The 17460-nt window shown below is 39.4% G+C and overlaps 1 protein-coding gene and 1 long non-coding RNA gene across 2 annotated transcripts in view; one reads left to right on the forward strand and one right to left on the reverse strand.

Moving 5' to 3' along the window:
* Positions 1-125: 125 nt before the first annotated feature.
* The window catches only part of LOC144091000 (FERM domain-containing protein 5-like), a 28491-nt gene continuing 11156 nt past the window's right edge, over positions 126-17460 (reverse strand). The window contains exons 2-14 of the mRNA XM_077622963.1: positions 9411-9515; positions 9026-9068; positions 8374-8452; positions 6365-6462; positions 6142-6265; positions 5094-5181; positions 4868-4956; positions 4726-4789; positions 4202-4293; positions 3899-3973; positions 3739-3807; positions 3555-3661; positions 126-2035 (exon numbers count right to left, since the gene is read on the reverse strand). Of these exons, the coding sequence (XP_077479089.1) occupies positions 1485-2035; positions 3555-3661; positions 3739-3807; positions 3899-3973; positions 4202-4293; positions 4726-4789; positions 4868-4956; positions 5094-5181; positions 6142-6265; positions 6365-6462; positions 8374-8452; positions 9026-9068; positions 9411-9515 (1584 nt within the window). The 3' untranslated portion in view covers positions 126-1484. The remainder of the gene's footprint in view (positions 2036-3554; positions 3662-3738; positions 3808-3898; positions 3974-4201; positions 4294-4725; positions 4790-4867; positions 4957-5093; positions 5182-6141; positions 6266-6364; positions 6463-8373; positions 8453-9025; positions 9069-9410; positions 9516-17460) is intronic.
* On the forward strand, positions 4170-16854 carry LOC144091005 (uncharacterized). Its single transcript, XR_013305573.1, has 5 exons — positions 4170-4273; positions 6821-6900; positions 10103-10242; positions 12781-12853; positions 16634-16854. It is a non-coding gene; the product is annotated as an uncharacterized LOC144091005 (long non-coding RNA).

A 17460-nucleotide genomic window follows, 5' to 3' on the forward strand; every position in this document is an offset into this window, starting at 1 on the left:
CTGATAGTTCATTCGTTAAAAGTCTTTGGATGGTAAAAAGTGATGGCAAAGTCCTCAAAGAATATGAACTTGAAACAAGACAATAGTGCTACATTTACGACTATAATGACCTGGGTCCCACATATGGAGGGTTTTTAATTCTGAAATGAAAATAATTGATTATTCAAATGAAAATTTGAAGTAAATGTGAATTGTTTTTGCACTTGTTAACATGTGACATTTTCAGTATATATACAGTATTGAGTGTGACTTTTTTAATTTGAAATGTGACTTATTAAAAATATATTTATTACTAATTAAGTACAGCTAAAAAAATGACTCTATTCTAAACAGTATTTTATCATTTTATGTATTTCATTGCAGCACAAAAAAAACCTCCACACCGCCGCACCAAAACTTCTTAAAATAAATTGCACTATTACCAAAATACCTTTCATCTCGCACTTTCTCTCACCCTCGTTTAAATTAGAACAAAGTATTATTTAGATCAGAACCCGAATTCAAAACTATATGTAAGCTATGACAATAAACTGTCTAACTTTATTTGGAATTTTGTTGCCTTTTTCTGCAGCCTATTTGTATGTACACCCATAGAGAGCCGCAAGAGGGCACTGTTGGTTCGTGATCAAGAAGCCAACGTGCTTTACAGTATAGCCTACATTTAAAATTTAGGCTGAAAATCACTGTATCTAATTAAGATAGTGTAGCAACAATTAGAAAGGATTATAAATTTGCAATTGTATGTTTCAAACCATGGAGTTTTATGTCAGTTTTCATTTTTCATTGATTGATTTTGCTAACACCAAACTGCAGCTACATAAATCTTCTTTTAGCAGAGAATGGACTGAAGATAAACAAATGGGATTTTTGCTTTAAAACATTTCCTCCTAAAACCGTAAGGAAACAGCTGTTTGCATGCTACTAAAGTTGAAGAAAATTGATTAAGTGGCCAAGGCATTGATTGAAATGTTGCTGCAATGTTGTCTCTCGCTAAGCTAAAGGAAGCTAACGTTAGCAATGCTAACTTAGCACTAAGAAGCTGCTGTGCGTGGCTATGTTTTGGTAACTTTATTTCTTTGAACTGCTCTATTGTTGCATAAGTAACACTATTAACTCATTTAATGCTTATGATTTTGTTTTTTAATGACCTTTTTCCCCCACTAAATTTGAATTATAGTCTTATTGTCTGGACAATACAATAGTCTCTCTTTGCTTCCATTATTGCATGATTCATTGCGTTTTGTTATGATTACGGCGCATTACTTTTTAGTCATATGAATGATTTGTGGAATGGGTGACATTTTGGAGGTTGTTTAAGCATCTCCCTACTAAAAATGCAATCCAGTGTTTCCGAATATAATTGAAATCAAGATTAAATGAGCAGCATGGTCTCAATCAAAGTGATTAAAAGAAAACCATCCTACTCCAGACAATCTCTGGCCTTTGACTTGGCTAAAGATGACACTTCCTTTTTCTTTTCTTGTTTACTTGCTGATCAGGAGCCCTCCTATCCATCTGAGCTTACAGGCGAACCAGCGCCGCAGCGGGCAGAAGTACTCAAAGTGGAACTGCTGGAATTCGGGTGTAGTGCGGATGTCCCTCAGGAAAGCGACGTCCAAGTCGGACTCGGTCAGCACGATGAGGAGAAGCAGGAGAGCGAAGAGCAGTCCGATGGTGACCAGGAACAAGCGGAGAACGCTCAGGATGAACTTGTGCAGTTCCTCCACGTCGCTGGGGGGCGACGCTCGGCTTTTAAGAGCCCGAGGGGCCCTTTTTTTGTCCCCCGTCTCCGGAGATGCGCCAAACTCGTCCTCGACGCTGCAGGGGGCGCCGTTGAGGTCCATCTCCGTTCCACGCTCGGCCACGGGTGTAGGGAGGACACTGTCCGACGGGCTGTAAGCTTCATCGGAGATGACCGCTGACCTGCTGGCCTCGCCGCCGTCTACCGTTCGGCCTCGGGAAGGCAGGAAGGAGTCGCCGTGGGAGACCGAGCGAACTGGCGTGGAGTGGGCGCTATCGCGGAGGGACTCCAGACCTAAACACGTGGGAAATAACAGGTAACAGCTTATAAGAAAAAAACTCTACGGAAAATTTAGTACATGGATTTTTTTGGACAATATTTGAGAAGCATATCCTCATTTTAAACAGCAAAATTAATGGAATCATTTTGAAGGCAAACATATTCTAAATCACAACGTATATATAGATTATTTATAAAACAATAATTTTAATTTTAAGAGCTGACAATTTGATATGACTAAAGTAATTAAATGTTTTATTTTTTTAATTCCTCCAAAAAGTAAGAAAATGCACAAATAATGTCAGTCTTCACAGTTACGTGCAGTATCTCGGAGCACTTTTCCACATACAAATACAATGTAGTACAATCCAATTAAAAACGTCCAAGCTAACTAAGGTTGGTTGCTTCCTTGCAACTTAATTTTGCCTCTTAGTCCCAACTGATTGTTCTTCCCTGCTTTGTATTAAAACATTCTAATAGGGAAATGATAAAAGGCAATTGGAAGGAAAACATTCTCCTGTGCAGTGTTGAAAATATAATAATATATAATATATAATAAGTCTTGCATTAAATCTCATACAATCTAAACAAAGCAATCATTGACCGAATTGGATGGATACTTCACGGCTCACAAACCAACGTGGCACCAAACCCCCCCAAAAAGCCGTGCTTGCGTTACCTGAACGGCCATTCGAGGTGCCGACGAGCCGGGGGGGAGCCAGGGACCTCCGTCCCTCAGCGTTATTTTCAGCGATGGAGGGGAAGAGCGGAAGGGCGCCCATAGCCTTGCCCATTAGCCGGGGTCCCAGAGACAAGACGCGCACCCTGACATCGCGAAAGCAGTGGTTGACCATGCGCAAGTGGACGTTCACTTTGGTCTCGATGCGGATCAGACACTTGACCATGGTTTTAGGGCAAGCGCTACGACTTCGAAGCTTCAAGCAGACTTGATCCCGTGATCACAATGGAGGAGGGAACCGACTATCTACTTGTGTTGAGAGTGGGAATGTGGTCAACTATAGCCGACCCCCCCCTACTTCATCTGTTGGCAATAACACCCTTGGCTCAACTCTCTCACGGCAGGTGCTATTTTTGGACGGTTATTATTACCAGTGAGAATACCAGCACAAACAGGCCTATGACAAAACACCAGGACGTCTCAAATTCAGTTCAAGGTCAAGGCTTGCCATTTTGTCGCCATAGGAAGTGCTAGTAGGGGGTTTTGAGGGAAGGGGGGGCAATTTGATTCAAGTGAGGATATTTAGAAAACGGCAGAGTTGTGGAATTTTTACCCAAAGAAGGATTTCCATTAAATTACATGTACTCTACCAAGTAACTGTTTATGTACCGATATGGATTGTAAAAATACAATTAAATTTAGATTGAAATGATTAAAATAATCTTTAAAGAGGCCAAATTTTAAAGGATTTGAACATCATTGTTACAAGAATAGTGATTTAAAGCGTTTCATTTGATTTTGGTATTGAGCTGAAACAGCAAAACCTTTTAAATTTAGTATGAGCGTGTTTCATACCCTCCATGATTGAGATGTGCACTGCTCTCCGTCTTGTCCTGGGCACGCTGGTCAAACGAGGGCCGTGCGTGATGGATGGACAGCTCCGGCTTGGCACCATGCCCGCCCTGGACAAAAGGACTCATGAAAATTATTGGTTTGGATTGAATTGAATGTGGTTTTAATATTCAATAGCAATTCTGACCTGTGAATCTCAGGCGGGTCCCTTTTAATTTTGGCACTTTGTTCCATCACTTCTTTTGCAACTTTTCCACTAGAGAAAAAAAAATCAACAGAAGTCTCTTTGCATATGATCATATTATTTATTATATACAATATTGAATACATAGGGATAAAAGCAGTACCTGTATCTAAAGCGACTACCCTTGAAGAAAAGATTGCTACTCGACACTGTGCGCACTTGACTGGACTTCTCCAGCCTAATAGAGAAATTAATCATTATTATGTCACATTTAATTCACAAAGTAAATCATCCATTTGACGTTTCAGTCGGGCAGACATGAGACAATTCTTCAAATTTTGCACTTACACGCTCAAAAATGATGCTCTCACAAACTGCTTACACAAACATTTGACTGTCACAGTCAGTGACTTATGGGACATCCCTTTCTTTCCCAGTTTTTTTTTGTTTAGGTCCCGCGACTCACTTGTAAAAGGCTTGATTCTCCACACCGCACTTCCAAAGATGCTTACAGGCCTCAGGTGTGGGTGCAAAGTAGGTCAGTATAATCTTCTGATCCTAAAAAAAAATAACAGTACACTTTGTTTTGACTACTTCAGTCAAACAATGCACTTGGTTGCCAATTTGTGATTACAGTAATCCCTCGAATATCGCGGTTAATAAAGCCCAGACATGGCCATAATCGAAAAAGCTTTTTTTTCCTTCTTCAGTGCTGAGTCCTAGTAGCAAGCGGATAGCAACGATTACGAGTTTCAACGTGGATTTTCACATTTTTTTGAATTAAAAAAAAGTATACATATTTTTTTATAATTAATAGCAGAAAAAATCGAAAAAGAAGTGAATTCGCGATAAGTAAAGTCGCGATAATCGAGGGAAGACTGTAATTTGTCTAAAAAGCAACTTTGTTTTATTTGGTTTTTTTACTGACATCTGACAAAAACTTGCGGAATGTGGTTTAACAATGAAAAATTTGCATCGTATGCACAGTACCTCAGTCTGATTTGCATAAATATGGAATGTCTTGGCTTCAAACTTGAACTTGGTCACCTCATCCCTTTTGAATGGGACACATTAAATTAAAGCTGTAACTATGTTTTTAGAGTTTGCTTAGCTCTAAAATGGTGGTGCTCACCAAGTGAGGATATGAATCCTCCTGTTTCCTTGTAGCACAGTGAATCCAAATGGAGTGAAGGCCAGGAAAGCTGGATTACCAGACACATCCTGAAAGGGAAAATAAGAAATCAGAATGAGTCGGCACATCTGTACATGTCCAATTTGTTATAAATCTGCACAAAATAAGTACAAGTGCGGATTGTTATGTTACATTGTCGTTCCATATTGGATAGATTGAGCTACACCTTGCACGGATGCGGGTCCACTCCATACGTTTCCAACATCTGAGCCTTCTGGAGGAAGTTCAGCTCTGACGTTTCAGGGCTTTGGCCTCTGTAAAAACAGCCAAAGAATCTAGATAGGCACTAGCTTTCCATAGGCGGAGGTCCCATACACTTTCACAATGTTTCACTTGGAAACTTGCAAAGCCTGCTGGTAGAGAAGACTACCATGGTTTTGGGGGGAAAAAAGCAAATGCTGTCTCACCAGACACAGTTAAACTTTTAAATACTTTTGTAGCACTGTTTTAGCCTGGTGGGGAAAGAAAAGCCTGTCAGCCCACCAGGCTTATAAAACGAGTTTATTCCTATTCATTTATGGCTATTGATGAAATAACACTGAAATTGACTTATGTTGTAATCCTTTAAGGCTGGGGTGTCAGACACGGGTTGGTTCGCGGGCCGCGTTAACGTCAACTCGATTTCATGTGAGCCGGACCATTTTAGATATAATATTTAAATATTTTTTTATATAAATGGATTAAAAGAACTGTATTAAAAGCCCTGAATATTCAGTTTTTTAAAGATCCAAAAACAATGTTTATTTTAGCTTTTTTATATATATTTTTAGATTTTACAAAATGATTTTTGAACTAAAAACAGAGAAAAAATTGATTAAGAAATTACAATTATTTATCTAAAAGGTGGAAAATCAGGAAATTTAATATACATCTATACTCGTCATTTTAATTTGATCCTAAAACAGAAAGTCGGCACTTATGATTTACTTTCTTGGGCCACACAAAATGATGCGGTAGGCCAGATTTGGCCCCCGGGCCGCCACTTTGACACATGTGCTTTAAGGCCTTCTTGCCGTGCAATTGTTGTGTGTGCAGTTTAAAGAGCACATTGTTGTCTGTATCCCGACGCATCATCAATAAAGTTTGACACACGGAATTGCGGCGTGACGACGAGGTCGGACTTAACATAAAGGGCACGGCTGCTTCTTTAACCTACTTTGTGTATCACGCTGCGTCTATGAAAGATGGGCACGAGAATATTAGAGTGGACTTACATCAGCTCCGTCTTGTGGATGTCAGCGATCCGCCGCTCCAACTTTTCCGAGTGTTTGGGGAAGAACTGGAACTTGGAGCTGTAGCCTTCGGGATGTTTCCCAGGGTCGTAGTCGCCGATTTCAGCTGAAAAAAAAGCCCACAAATGACAAGTCCTTCATCTTTTACTTTGACCGTGTTGGCTGGGTTTTCTCATTGGCTCACAGTCTCTTTGATATTTGTTACCTTGTAAAATATAGGCAGCCAGAAGAGCGGCGTCTGACGTTTTGCACAGCAGGCGGCCGTGGTAGAGGTCTCGCTTCACCTGCAGGAACACCAGATATCTGCAGTGTGGAAAAAGACAGCTTTGAGTTATTTAGCATGCATACACTTCCTCCCCGTTATCGATTGACTGCAGTGGAGCTCCTTGTGACCAGTCACGGTGGAACCTCCAAATTGGAATACAATATCCCCAACATTGCACAATTTGGTGAAGGCCAAGCATTCAACAGTTTTGTTGTTATATTTCAACGCGGCAATGAACTAGACTTTAATGCAAATGATATGAGTGGAGCTTCATGCATATGTCCAATGGGAGAAGGTTTATTAAACCAAGTCTCTGAGCGCAGGAGTCATAAAAAAGTGCATTGATTAAACCTTTTTACCTGAGCGAGTGCTACTTCCCTTTAATTATTTTTGCAGGCGTTTATTGGTGTCAGTGAAGTCAATTCAAGCGGGAAAGCTGCTCCCCCTCTTTGGCTCCTTCGAGGCAGACGCCAGCTGTGAGTATTGTGTGCGTGAGATTTATTTGTGAGTTGATTTAGAGAGGGTTGGCACGGGAACTCTGAGGGGGCCTTTGTCATTTGTTAAATTGTCAGGTAGGCCACACACACAAGGCGGCGGTGGAAAACAGAGGAATGGCTTTGGGCAAAGAGACCACCCCCACAATTATTGCGACACCTGGCCCTTTCGTTTGCTCTGAAAATATGGAGCTCGTCGCGCATTTAAGAAGTTACAACAGATGCCACTCTTTGGAGAAGGTTTTAGAATAATCAGACATAAAAAAAAACAGATTACGTGTTTTATAGATGTTTTTCAATCAGACTATTTTCGTCTCTTATCTACTGAATGGACGCTCATATTGTCCTCTAGTGTCTAGACCACAGGTGTCAAAGTGGCGGCCCGGGGGCTAAATCTGGCCTGCCGCATCATTTTGTGCGGCCCGGGAAAGTAAATCATGAGTGCCGACTTTCTGTTTTAGGATCCAATTAAAATGAAGAGTATAGATGTATATTACATTTCCTGATTTTCCCCCTTTTAAATTAATAATTGGAATTTTTTTATCCATTTTTCTGTGTTTTTAGTTCAAAAATCTTTTTGTAAAATCTAAAAATATATATATAAAAAAGCTCAAATAAACATTGTTTTAGATCTATAAAAAACTGAATATTCAGGGATTTTAATCTATTTATTTAAAAAAATCTAAATATATCCAAAATGGACTAAAACAACATGCAACTAAAAATCCTTGTGTTAGTCTACGCTACATTTCAGTAAGATGGGTTGAAAAAAAATCATTATTTACACATAAAATTGTTATTAACGTATTTTTCCTCAAATTATTTTTTGAAATGGCCTATATTGCTGTAAAAGTCTATTTCTGAAATGCCCAGCTCTACTTGAAATGAATTGAAATTAGAACAAGTATTCAACTATTGAACTCATACTTTGAATTGGTAGGGGGAAAAAAAAGTTGTACTGGTGTATTTAACTCATTTACATTCACACTTTTTAAACTAACGTGACCATTTTGCCGTACATACACTAACTACGTTTGATTTGCCACCATCATTTACATATAAAATATAAAACGCTTAGTGTACTGGGATCATTTCATAAATAAAATCTTAGTCTTAGAGGGACTATCCCTTTTATAGTCACATAGGGGACCGTTAGCTTAATCAAAATGTGCCGCCAATGAAACAGCCCAGTGTGGGGCACATTCATAGTTTTAATAGAAAGTACTTGCAGCAGAAAAACATGGCAAAAACAAGCCGTTGGGCCCCCGTCACCCCCACTCACAAGACATGACAAGAAGAAGAGACTTTTTTTTAAGTGAATTTGAGCAAAGCATCAATGTGAGATGAAGCCAGGCAGCCGAAGGAATGTCACATTGCTCTGGTCCCAATGTGCATTCATGTGAGAAAAGGCATGGCTGGCATGCGAAGAAGACACATCATCTCGTCACGTCCTACCTGGTGATTTCCTCCCGGAGGGCGGCAGGGTCGGGCGGGTAGAACTTGACACGCAAGCACATGGTGAAAGGAGGCTGAGCTGGGGAGAAACATAACGACAGGCATTAGAATTGTCACATTGTTATTGTTTTGGTCAATTTAGCTGCCATTCCAATTAGGATTAGTATTACCGCATTTTCCGGACTATAAATTACACTTCTTTTGTAGTTTGACTGGGCCTGTGACTTATGTGTTTTATTTTTTTTCACTTTGACTCCCAATAGCTTGCTATGTTTTTTTTTTTTTAAGTTACAGTTATTAAGAATTTTTTTTGTCTGTTATTCTCGATTTCTTGGTTTCGGAGGTATCCAAAAAACTGCCCTCCAAAAATGAAACTTTTACTCCAGTGTGTCTTAAATATACACATTAATTTTGCTTCTCATTGTGCATTCTTGTAGTCAGAAAAATACGCTACTTGAAAGTCAACATGTGAGTTTGGTGGCGATAGTATTTTTTTTTTTAATCCTCAAATTACAAATATCTCTTTATTTTCCCCCCTAACTGTATTAGTACTGTACAAAACAAAGGAAAATGAGTGTTAATTTTTTGTAAGATTTTAATATTATGGTCCTCCTGCGTGGCTTCATAATTTGCGAATAACTGCCATACTTACATTTCATTTGTTTGGCAATGGATTTTGAAAACTCCAACCAGTGCTGCAAGGTAAAAAGGAAAGTCAAAAGAAGACTATTAGGTTGCTCTCCTTCATTCTGCCACCTGATTACTCAGCAAACAAAACTTGCTGACGCAGAATGAAAATCAAGAATAGCACATTGGAGTCACTATTGCAAAGCCCCACACCTCATTGAAAGGAATCCCTGTGTCAGAACCATAGAACCTGAGTCAAATTTAGAATTTGCGAGGAGTTGACCTCTCCTGACTTGTTACGCACGACTCCTTCAATGACTTCCTGACACAGCGAAGCTCATCTAATATTCCATTGGCGTTCAATTCAAGCGGTTGGCCCGAAATAAGATATTGTGATTTGTAATATTCACCCGTTGTTTGTCTGGATCCACATATCGGATGCCAAAGTAGTCTTTCTCCAGCAGGTTGAGGTGGTGGCAGATGAGGTCAAAAAGATATTGACCCTTGGCATCCCGCTGCGAGAGAAACACACAATAGCAGAGCGTGTCAATATTTGTTCATTAATATTAAAGGGATATGTTGAAAATGGACTGAAAAACTAATAAATAAACCAATTTTGAAATACTTTCTCTGAATTACATGGTCCCCAAATCTATGTAATTCACATTTTGGGTCAATTACGGCACAATGTTAACATTTGTATAGTGTCACCTACGTGATAAAAAGTAATGTTTACTTATATGGATGCCAGGTCTTGATTAGGATTATTATTACTACAGTAATCCCTCAAATATCACAGTTAATGTAGACCAGACCTGGCCTCGCGGCCAATCAAAAAATCACAAAGTAGGGTCACCCCTATTCTAAAAAAAATTTCAGTGCTTAGTCCTAGTAGTAAGAATGGCTTCTGTTTACAAGTTTCAGCGTGGATTTTCACATTTTTATGAACTTTTATGAAAATTTAAGAAAAAATAATAATAGCGGAAAAAATCGCAAAGTAGTGAATTCGCGAAAATTGAGGGATTACTGTATTTTTTAAAGCATTATTCAATATGACAGGAATTTGGAATTATAACCATTCTGTTATTGTATCTTCAACCAGCCTCCCAAGCATGTTTTGGGATGTTGGAGGAAATTGGAGTATCCGGAGAAAACCCACACAGGCCTGGCTAGGGACTGGATTGGGAGAGGCTGGCAGCGAATGACTAGTGTTGTCAACAAGTTGGGTTGACACATTGCCAGGTAATACATTTTGTTTTTAATTCTGTCTAATATTTCATGCCTTTTAAGGGAAAAACTGGCCACCAGACAGTGTTTAAATATTTCACAACCCTCCAGGGAGGAATATGAGCGTTCAAATATTTATGTTTAAGCAGCCGCCGTCTGTGATGGCTCCTCTGTTCCAAAAAAGAAAAAGAAACACAGTCAAGGTGCAGATAAATGAGGAGGAAGTGGCAGGAAGAGTGAAAATCATGCTCTGGAATCACATCCTTGCACTCATTTTTTGTGCCGGGAGTGCAAAATGCAGAGGGACTATTAACATGCCAACTAGTTTGCATGTGGGAATTTCAAAACAACCATTTTGCTCTATTTGACCTAACAAGTTTATGAAGCCTTTATCTCGGACATTTCCACTATATACTACTATATTCCTTGGCATTCCACAACACGGTCTCTTTTATCGAGGCGCGGCCTCGTCAAGCGGATGCCAACCCCAACGAAGGACGTGGCCCACTCCGTCAGCGTATCCTTTTGTCATTGTCACGACATTCTTATTCAAGAGGACAGACCTGCTGACTTGGCTAGCAGCGAAAATAGAGCAGCTCGCGCACACACACACACACACTGTCATAATCTTTCTTGCTGGCGACAAAACTGCATTTCCGCTGCATTCATCTCCTTCCCCATCTGCTGTTTACACTTGACACTAACACATTCTTTCTCAGTTCATCTACTGTGCCTTCTTCTCGAGTGCTACTATTACTTCCTGTGTGTGTATGTGTGAATGTGTGTGTGTGTATGTATGTGTGAATGTATGTGTGTGTATGTGTGTGTATGTATGTGTGAATGTGTGTGTATGTATGTGTGTGTATGTGTGTATGTGTGTATATGTATGTGTGTGTGTGTATGTGTATGTGTGTGTATGTGTACGTATGTGTACGTATGTGTGTGTATGTGTGTGTATGTGTGTGTATGTGTGAATGTGTGTGTATGTGTGAATGTGTGTGTATGTGTGTGTATGTGTGTGTGTATGTGTGGGTGTGTGTATGTGTGGGTGTATGTGTGTGTGGGTGTATGTGTGTGTGTGTGTATGTGTGTGTATGTGTGTGTATGTATGTGTGTATGTGTGTGTGTATGTGTGTGTGTATGTGTGTGTATGTGTGGGTGTATGTGTGTGTGTGTATGTGTGTATGTGTGTGTGTGTGCATTATTTGATCTGAACAGTTCAGATTTAATGAGTGTTTATAGCCTACAATTCAGGTGGGAGGATTCAAATCACAACGCTACAGATATTGGCTTTCCTTAACCCTTTAAAGCAAGGGTGGCAGACTCGGGTTGTTTCGCGGGCCGCATTAACGTCAACTCGATTACATGTGGGCCGGACCATTTTAGATATAATATTTAGATTTGTTTTTAATAAATGGATTAAAAGAACTGGATTAAAAGACCTGAATATTCAGTTTTTTATAGATCTAAAACATTTTATTTTGGCTTTTTTTTATATATTTTTAGATTTTACAAAATGATTTTTGAACTAAAAACACAGAAAAATGGATTAAAAAATTACTATTATTGATTTAAAAGGGGGAAAATCAGGAAATTTAATATACTTCTATATACTCTTCATTTTAATTTGATCCTAAAACAGAAAGTCGGCACTCATGATTTACTTTCCCGGGCCACACAAAATGATGCGGCGGGCCAGATTTGGCCCCCGGGCCGCCACTTTGACACATGTGCTTTAAAGGATGCTCGTTTATTATGTTTCTATTAATTTTAATTGGATTATTATTCATGCAAGCATACTGATTTTGAAAAAAATGAAAGAAAATGTTTCCTAACATAATAACTTTTCTTATTAGTGGTTAAATAGCTAGGACCATTTTAGAAAAGAATGTAAACACAAAAAAGTACATTGATGTACATATGTATATCCACCCCAGGTTTGTGAGAAATTTGAAAGGGAGAAAAATGGAATGAAAAAAATATAGGCCCATTAGGTACTTCCGTTGTGCTTTTATTACAGCCATAAATAGATGTCATAAACCAAGAGTTGAAAATAAACTAAAAGCGGGCCAAATGCTTTTTTTTGTTGATTTTTGCACATAGGCTGACGGACGCTCTCATGGCCCTGTCAGGCCTTGTCCCAAATGAATTATTGAGGGGGGTTCAATAACAGCTTGGGAAACGCCACATCAATAAGTGATGCTGTCATTTTTGGAGCATCAGAATAGAAATCACAAAGAAAAATGGAAAGAAACTTCGTTTCTTATGCATTCCGTAAAAAGGGTCAGACACTCACACTTGGAGCTCCTTGACGTCTTTTAATTATTTAATTAATACATATAAACAATCAAGTTCTTTCCACACTTTTCTTAGTTATTTCTCTTTTGTTGATGCAGTTAATTCCCTTGATGTGCCTTGACTTCCCCTTTTTTACTTGGCTGACAATAAAATGCCAGCTTTTCAATTGCTTCCTGCCAACTATTTATTTAAAAAAAAAGATATTTGTTCTTTTTTGTATTTATAACGTCACAGTCATTTTTCCGCTCTTTTTAGGAAATGCGCACAGCAAGAGCCCATTGGAAATCCCATTTCTCAATGCCAAAAGTACATTGGAGGCGGCTCAATAGTAAGTTTTGGACTGCAACTAAATGTCTTTTTATGGATTTTACAAACAAACCTGAAGTTTAAAGCGTCATGGTTGCATAATACACATGTACTACAATATCTGATTACTATATAGTATGCATTTTACATTCCACCAATCAAGTATTTTTTTCAAAATCACCCCAAAAAATACTAAAACCCACAATTTATGAATAGTATTTACTCATCCTGAATAATAAACTAATGCCCGAACAAAAATACCAATTAAGCCTTTTTTGCTGGGCGTAAAAAATGATATTTAATTGATTCTTTGATAGAACATATCCATGAATGAAGATGCCGAACTTTAAGTTTAATTCACTTTATGATACGGTATATCGGTCAACATTTTGAAGCTGCAGTGAATCCAAACATTTCTACTCTTTTAACCAAACTGCAGAATTAAATGACTTTTTCCACGCTACACTAATCAAATTTAATGAGCTGCGTCAGTATGAAATGCCACATTGATTAGGTTTCTCCAAAAGAGTGAGTAGCTTAACTTGGTTTTCTTTCTTTTTTTTTTTTTTTACATTTTTTATCATATTGTGGTTTGAATGACCGTCGTCTTTTTGACGTGGAACAATTTGACATTATACTATCATACTGTTTGGTTAGAGATATCGTCTTTGTGGATTCATGCGGATTTCTTTTAATACAGTGAAATGCAGTGATGTTATTTTCAGGTCGGAATATAAATGACTTAATGAATAATTATCCTTGCACAGGGAAAAGGAGTCAGGGACCTCATTAACAAATCAGGATCCTCTTAATTAAATCTGATGGCAAAAATCTGGAACGCGGCTCCATCATGAGATATGGAGTAATATATCAAAGCATTGGCTGCCATTAACAACGACGGACATCTAATTCATGAAAGCATCCATTGAGGTGTGTCCAATCCATTTTTACTGGGAGGTTGCCAGGCCTAGCAAAATGGATTGGACATCTAGCACCGTCAATGACTGTCATTGAGTCAAGAGATAAAGATGATTTTTTTCAAACAAGAGTTTTAAAGAATACACAGCACATAGTCAAATGACATGCCAGACTCAACCTTGTATGTCATGGACATATTTTCCCGTGTGCGGTCGATTGGTCGCCGGTCTTTTGGTCGCCGTCTTTTGGTCACCGGTCTTTTGGTCGCGGTCTTTTGGTCGCCCCGACCGCGACAACGGGCGACCAAAAGATCGGCGACCAAAAGACCGACGACCAAAACACCGGCGACCAAACAAGGTAAAACAACACAGTCTACGCATTAATAAAAGCCAACAATGGCCATGAGCAGTTTCACTGAGCCGACGTGTGAGTGTAGAAGAGTTTGTATATACATATGTTGTCCCTTTAAGAAGCTATGTCCGTCAGGGTCTTAACAAGTTCTCCAACAAAAAACAAGAAAAGTCCGGGAAATTTGGAGCTTTTCTTTAGCCTAATAATTACTAGGGCATTAGGTATGACTAAATAGTAATTCGCAGTTTGTATTTAGGGAATTTGAGCAACGATTTAAATGGTAATTATCACTTACCTTCCGGGCGACCAAAAGACTGGCGACCAAAAGATCGGCGACCAAAAGACCGGCGACCAATCGACCGTGTACCATATTTTCCTAGTAGGGCCTTGACTTCTGGCAGGATTAGAGCAACCTCTGGAAACCTCACTAACATGGCTTTACGCAGTGAAAAGTGCCAACTGTTGCCCGGGTCAAACGCATTGCTGATCGCGCCCAGCGATGGCGGTCCGAATTGGGAGTACCTTCCAAAGGGCAGTGTGAAGTTTCGCATTTAAAATGCTGCGCTCAGCGATTCCCGGCGCAAGCTTTGACATTATCTTATTTCATCAAGCAGCGCCATTGCGTATGCACACAGCCGAGGATGAAATCTCTCTATGTTTTCCGGCTAGAGAAAAAGATATTTCATTATCAGTCTGCTTTTTCTTTGAGGAAAATGTGACTGCATAAGTGGACGGGTGAATGGAAGGGAGAAAAGCTGTCGCATTTTTTTGTCCTAATGTGTTAAGGACAAAAGAACACTGAGCTGAAGTCATAATTAGAAGCCCCAAAAAATGTCTCATTTGTCAAATTATAATTGTGGTTTCACATTTAAGAGCTCCTATAGCTGTAAAAACTTTCGTGTTATATTTATTCATTCAGTGAATGGGGACCAGTTGGTTCTAATTAACATTGTAGTTATTTTAAAGACATTTATTGACCACATGCTTAAAAAAACTAAACTAAAATTAATTTCTCTGGTCAAGTTTGACAACTGTGTCATTCATAATCATTAGATAGATTGCATTTGATTGTTTGATATAATTTTAGGAAAAAAATGCATTTGCAAACAGAAGTTATGCATTGTTGTTGTTTTTAAGTAGGATTTAGATAGGTAAATACTAAATAAACACATTTAAGAAACAGTTCAATTGAAGGAAAAATATAATCAATAAAATTTGTCCCTTGGTGGTGGTATGAGTGGGCGTGCGATTGGTCGTCTGTCTCTCGGTGTGCCCTACTGGCGACCAGTCTGGGGTGTAGTCGGCCTTTCACCTGTTGTCAGCCGGGATAGGTTCCAAAAAACCTTGCCAGGGTTCACGGTAGGAAAGAATGAATGACTGAATGTACAAATAATATATGCGATGTATTCTTCGTTCCGTGTTCTACTGTTTTTCTTGTTGTTTTACCTCGCCATCCTGCAGGCACATGCTTTTGTATTCACCTCACATCACAGTAGTAGTGATTAACTATGCTCTCAGGCTTTTGGGGGCATACACACACGCGACAAAACACTGTCGTTTAATAGTGATTTTCGCGCGTGCTGACAAAGAATTGACGGGCCCAAAGGCAACTAATAATACAGAAAGTAACAAAACATATGTTTTTGCAAGCAGTACGTGTTTCAGCTTTGTAACCACGTCAATTGTTTGGCTTTCCTATTTCTAGAAATGGGAGATGATGTTTTCCAACTATTTTTTTCTACTTTTAAAAGCAATCCCAGTATATAAAAGGGCTGACAATGTATGTTTGTAGCATAATCTGATGTAAACAAGGATTCAATTTGAATTGTTTGAGGCACAAATACTCAAAACAGATCTCATTATAGTGAACGGTTTAGAACATTTACAGTTTAAGCATTATTTCTGTTTGCAAAATCTTCATACGTCTAGTTTTGTGACTGACATTAATTGAGGCTCGTATATCGCTAGTAACAACTAGCCTTAGCAAAAACAGACTCGCACAGGTTCATGAAAGTCTCGTTTCGTCATGTCAATATATTCAGCCTGCAGGATCCTATTAGTGAAACACTCCTCGATTTATACTCAGACAAAATCACATCTTCCCGGCAAAATTGTGTTATCTGGTCTATAAAGTCTTATTTAACCATTCATACATTGTCCTTGCATGGGAATAAATGTGAATAATCGTCAAATATCTTCCACTCTAGGGATATTTTATGCTTTTCACGGATCAGCAGTGTTTTTCTTTCATTTTGATTGAAATTGCGAAGCAGCTTTTATCATATCGTATGGAGAAGATAAACAAAGTGAGTCAGATTTTGAGCCCTCCCTCCATCCAGGTGATCTAAAAAGTTACTGCTAGCATGAGAGTTTGCAAAAAAAAGCATAATTCAACCCAGCAAAGACGTGATAATCAGCTGTCGCGTGCCAAGCGTAACACCCCCGCTTGGATGGTTTCTGTGAGTCTGATTACTTATCTTGGAATCTCCAAGTGTCATTATAAAAACATGAAATGCAATTTTAATCTTCACAGGTGAAAGAGGGCCGTCTTGTCCAGTAGCGCCAGAAGGCAGACAGCAGCCGGCGACATTTATAACTTTGCTGCAACATTAAACCACCACGGCAGAGACAATTAGTTGCAGAGATTCACCGAGCCCCTGAGACCGCGGCCACGAGTCCTTTTTATTCCTGTCACACTACACGCGTCTCACGCAGCACACTCGCCGGTGGAGAGATTCTGCCTGTTACTCGACAGTTTCAGCTGACTCAAGGCTATCAAGACTTCAGTGAGTGCACTAAAGCATGTCGACAATTTGGCAAAAGATGATATTTTTGCCTCTTTGAGATCAAAGTTAGGAAAGCCAATTTCTCAATTTTACTTCTGGCACCATGCTGTCACTCTCAGGTCACTCTCTGTAAAATGTCATTAATCCGGTTTGTGCAAGTGTATCCGTCTGCGCCTTTAAAGACAGCGCCCGGTGACCAGTGGTGGAACAAATCCCATTCGGCCCCGGGGCGAGTATAGTACCATGCAAGTGAAACACCTGCATCCCCACCAATTACGAATTCTCTGCTGGCTATAAAGCAAATCGTGGTGGAGGTGGGGGAACGAAAGAGGTTAGCTTTAGCTCTTGACATGCCCCATGCAAGTTAGGCCCCAGTTTCAAAGGCCACAGACAGCCTCTAGAACAGGGGTGCTCATTACGATCGCCAAGGTACTATTTGTAAACCGCCTGAACAATCTGTCGCAACTTGCCCACAGCAATACTCACACTTTTTTTTATTTTAACAACCATTAGGCTCTCATCAGGATCTCCTAATGAGGTGCTGACGGTCTAGGCCAGTGTTTCTTAACCTGGG

This window comes from Stigmatopora argus, chromosome 2 (genome assembly GCF_051989625.1).
Source record: "Stigmatopora argus isolate UIUO_Sarg chromosome 2, RoL_Sarg_1.0, whole genome shotgun sequence".
In the NCBI taxonomy this organism is placed as follows: domain Eukaryota; kingdom Metazoa; phylum Chordata; class Actinopteri; order Syngnathiformes; family Syngnathidae; genus Stigmatopora; species Stigmatopora argus.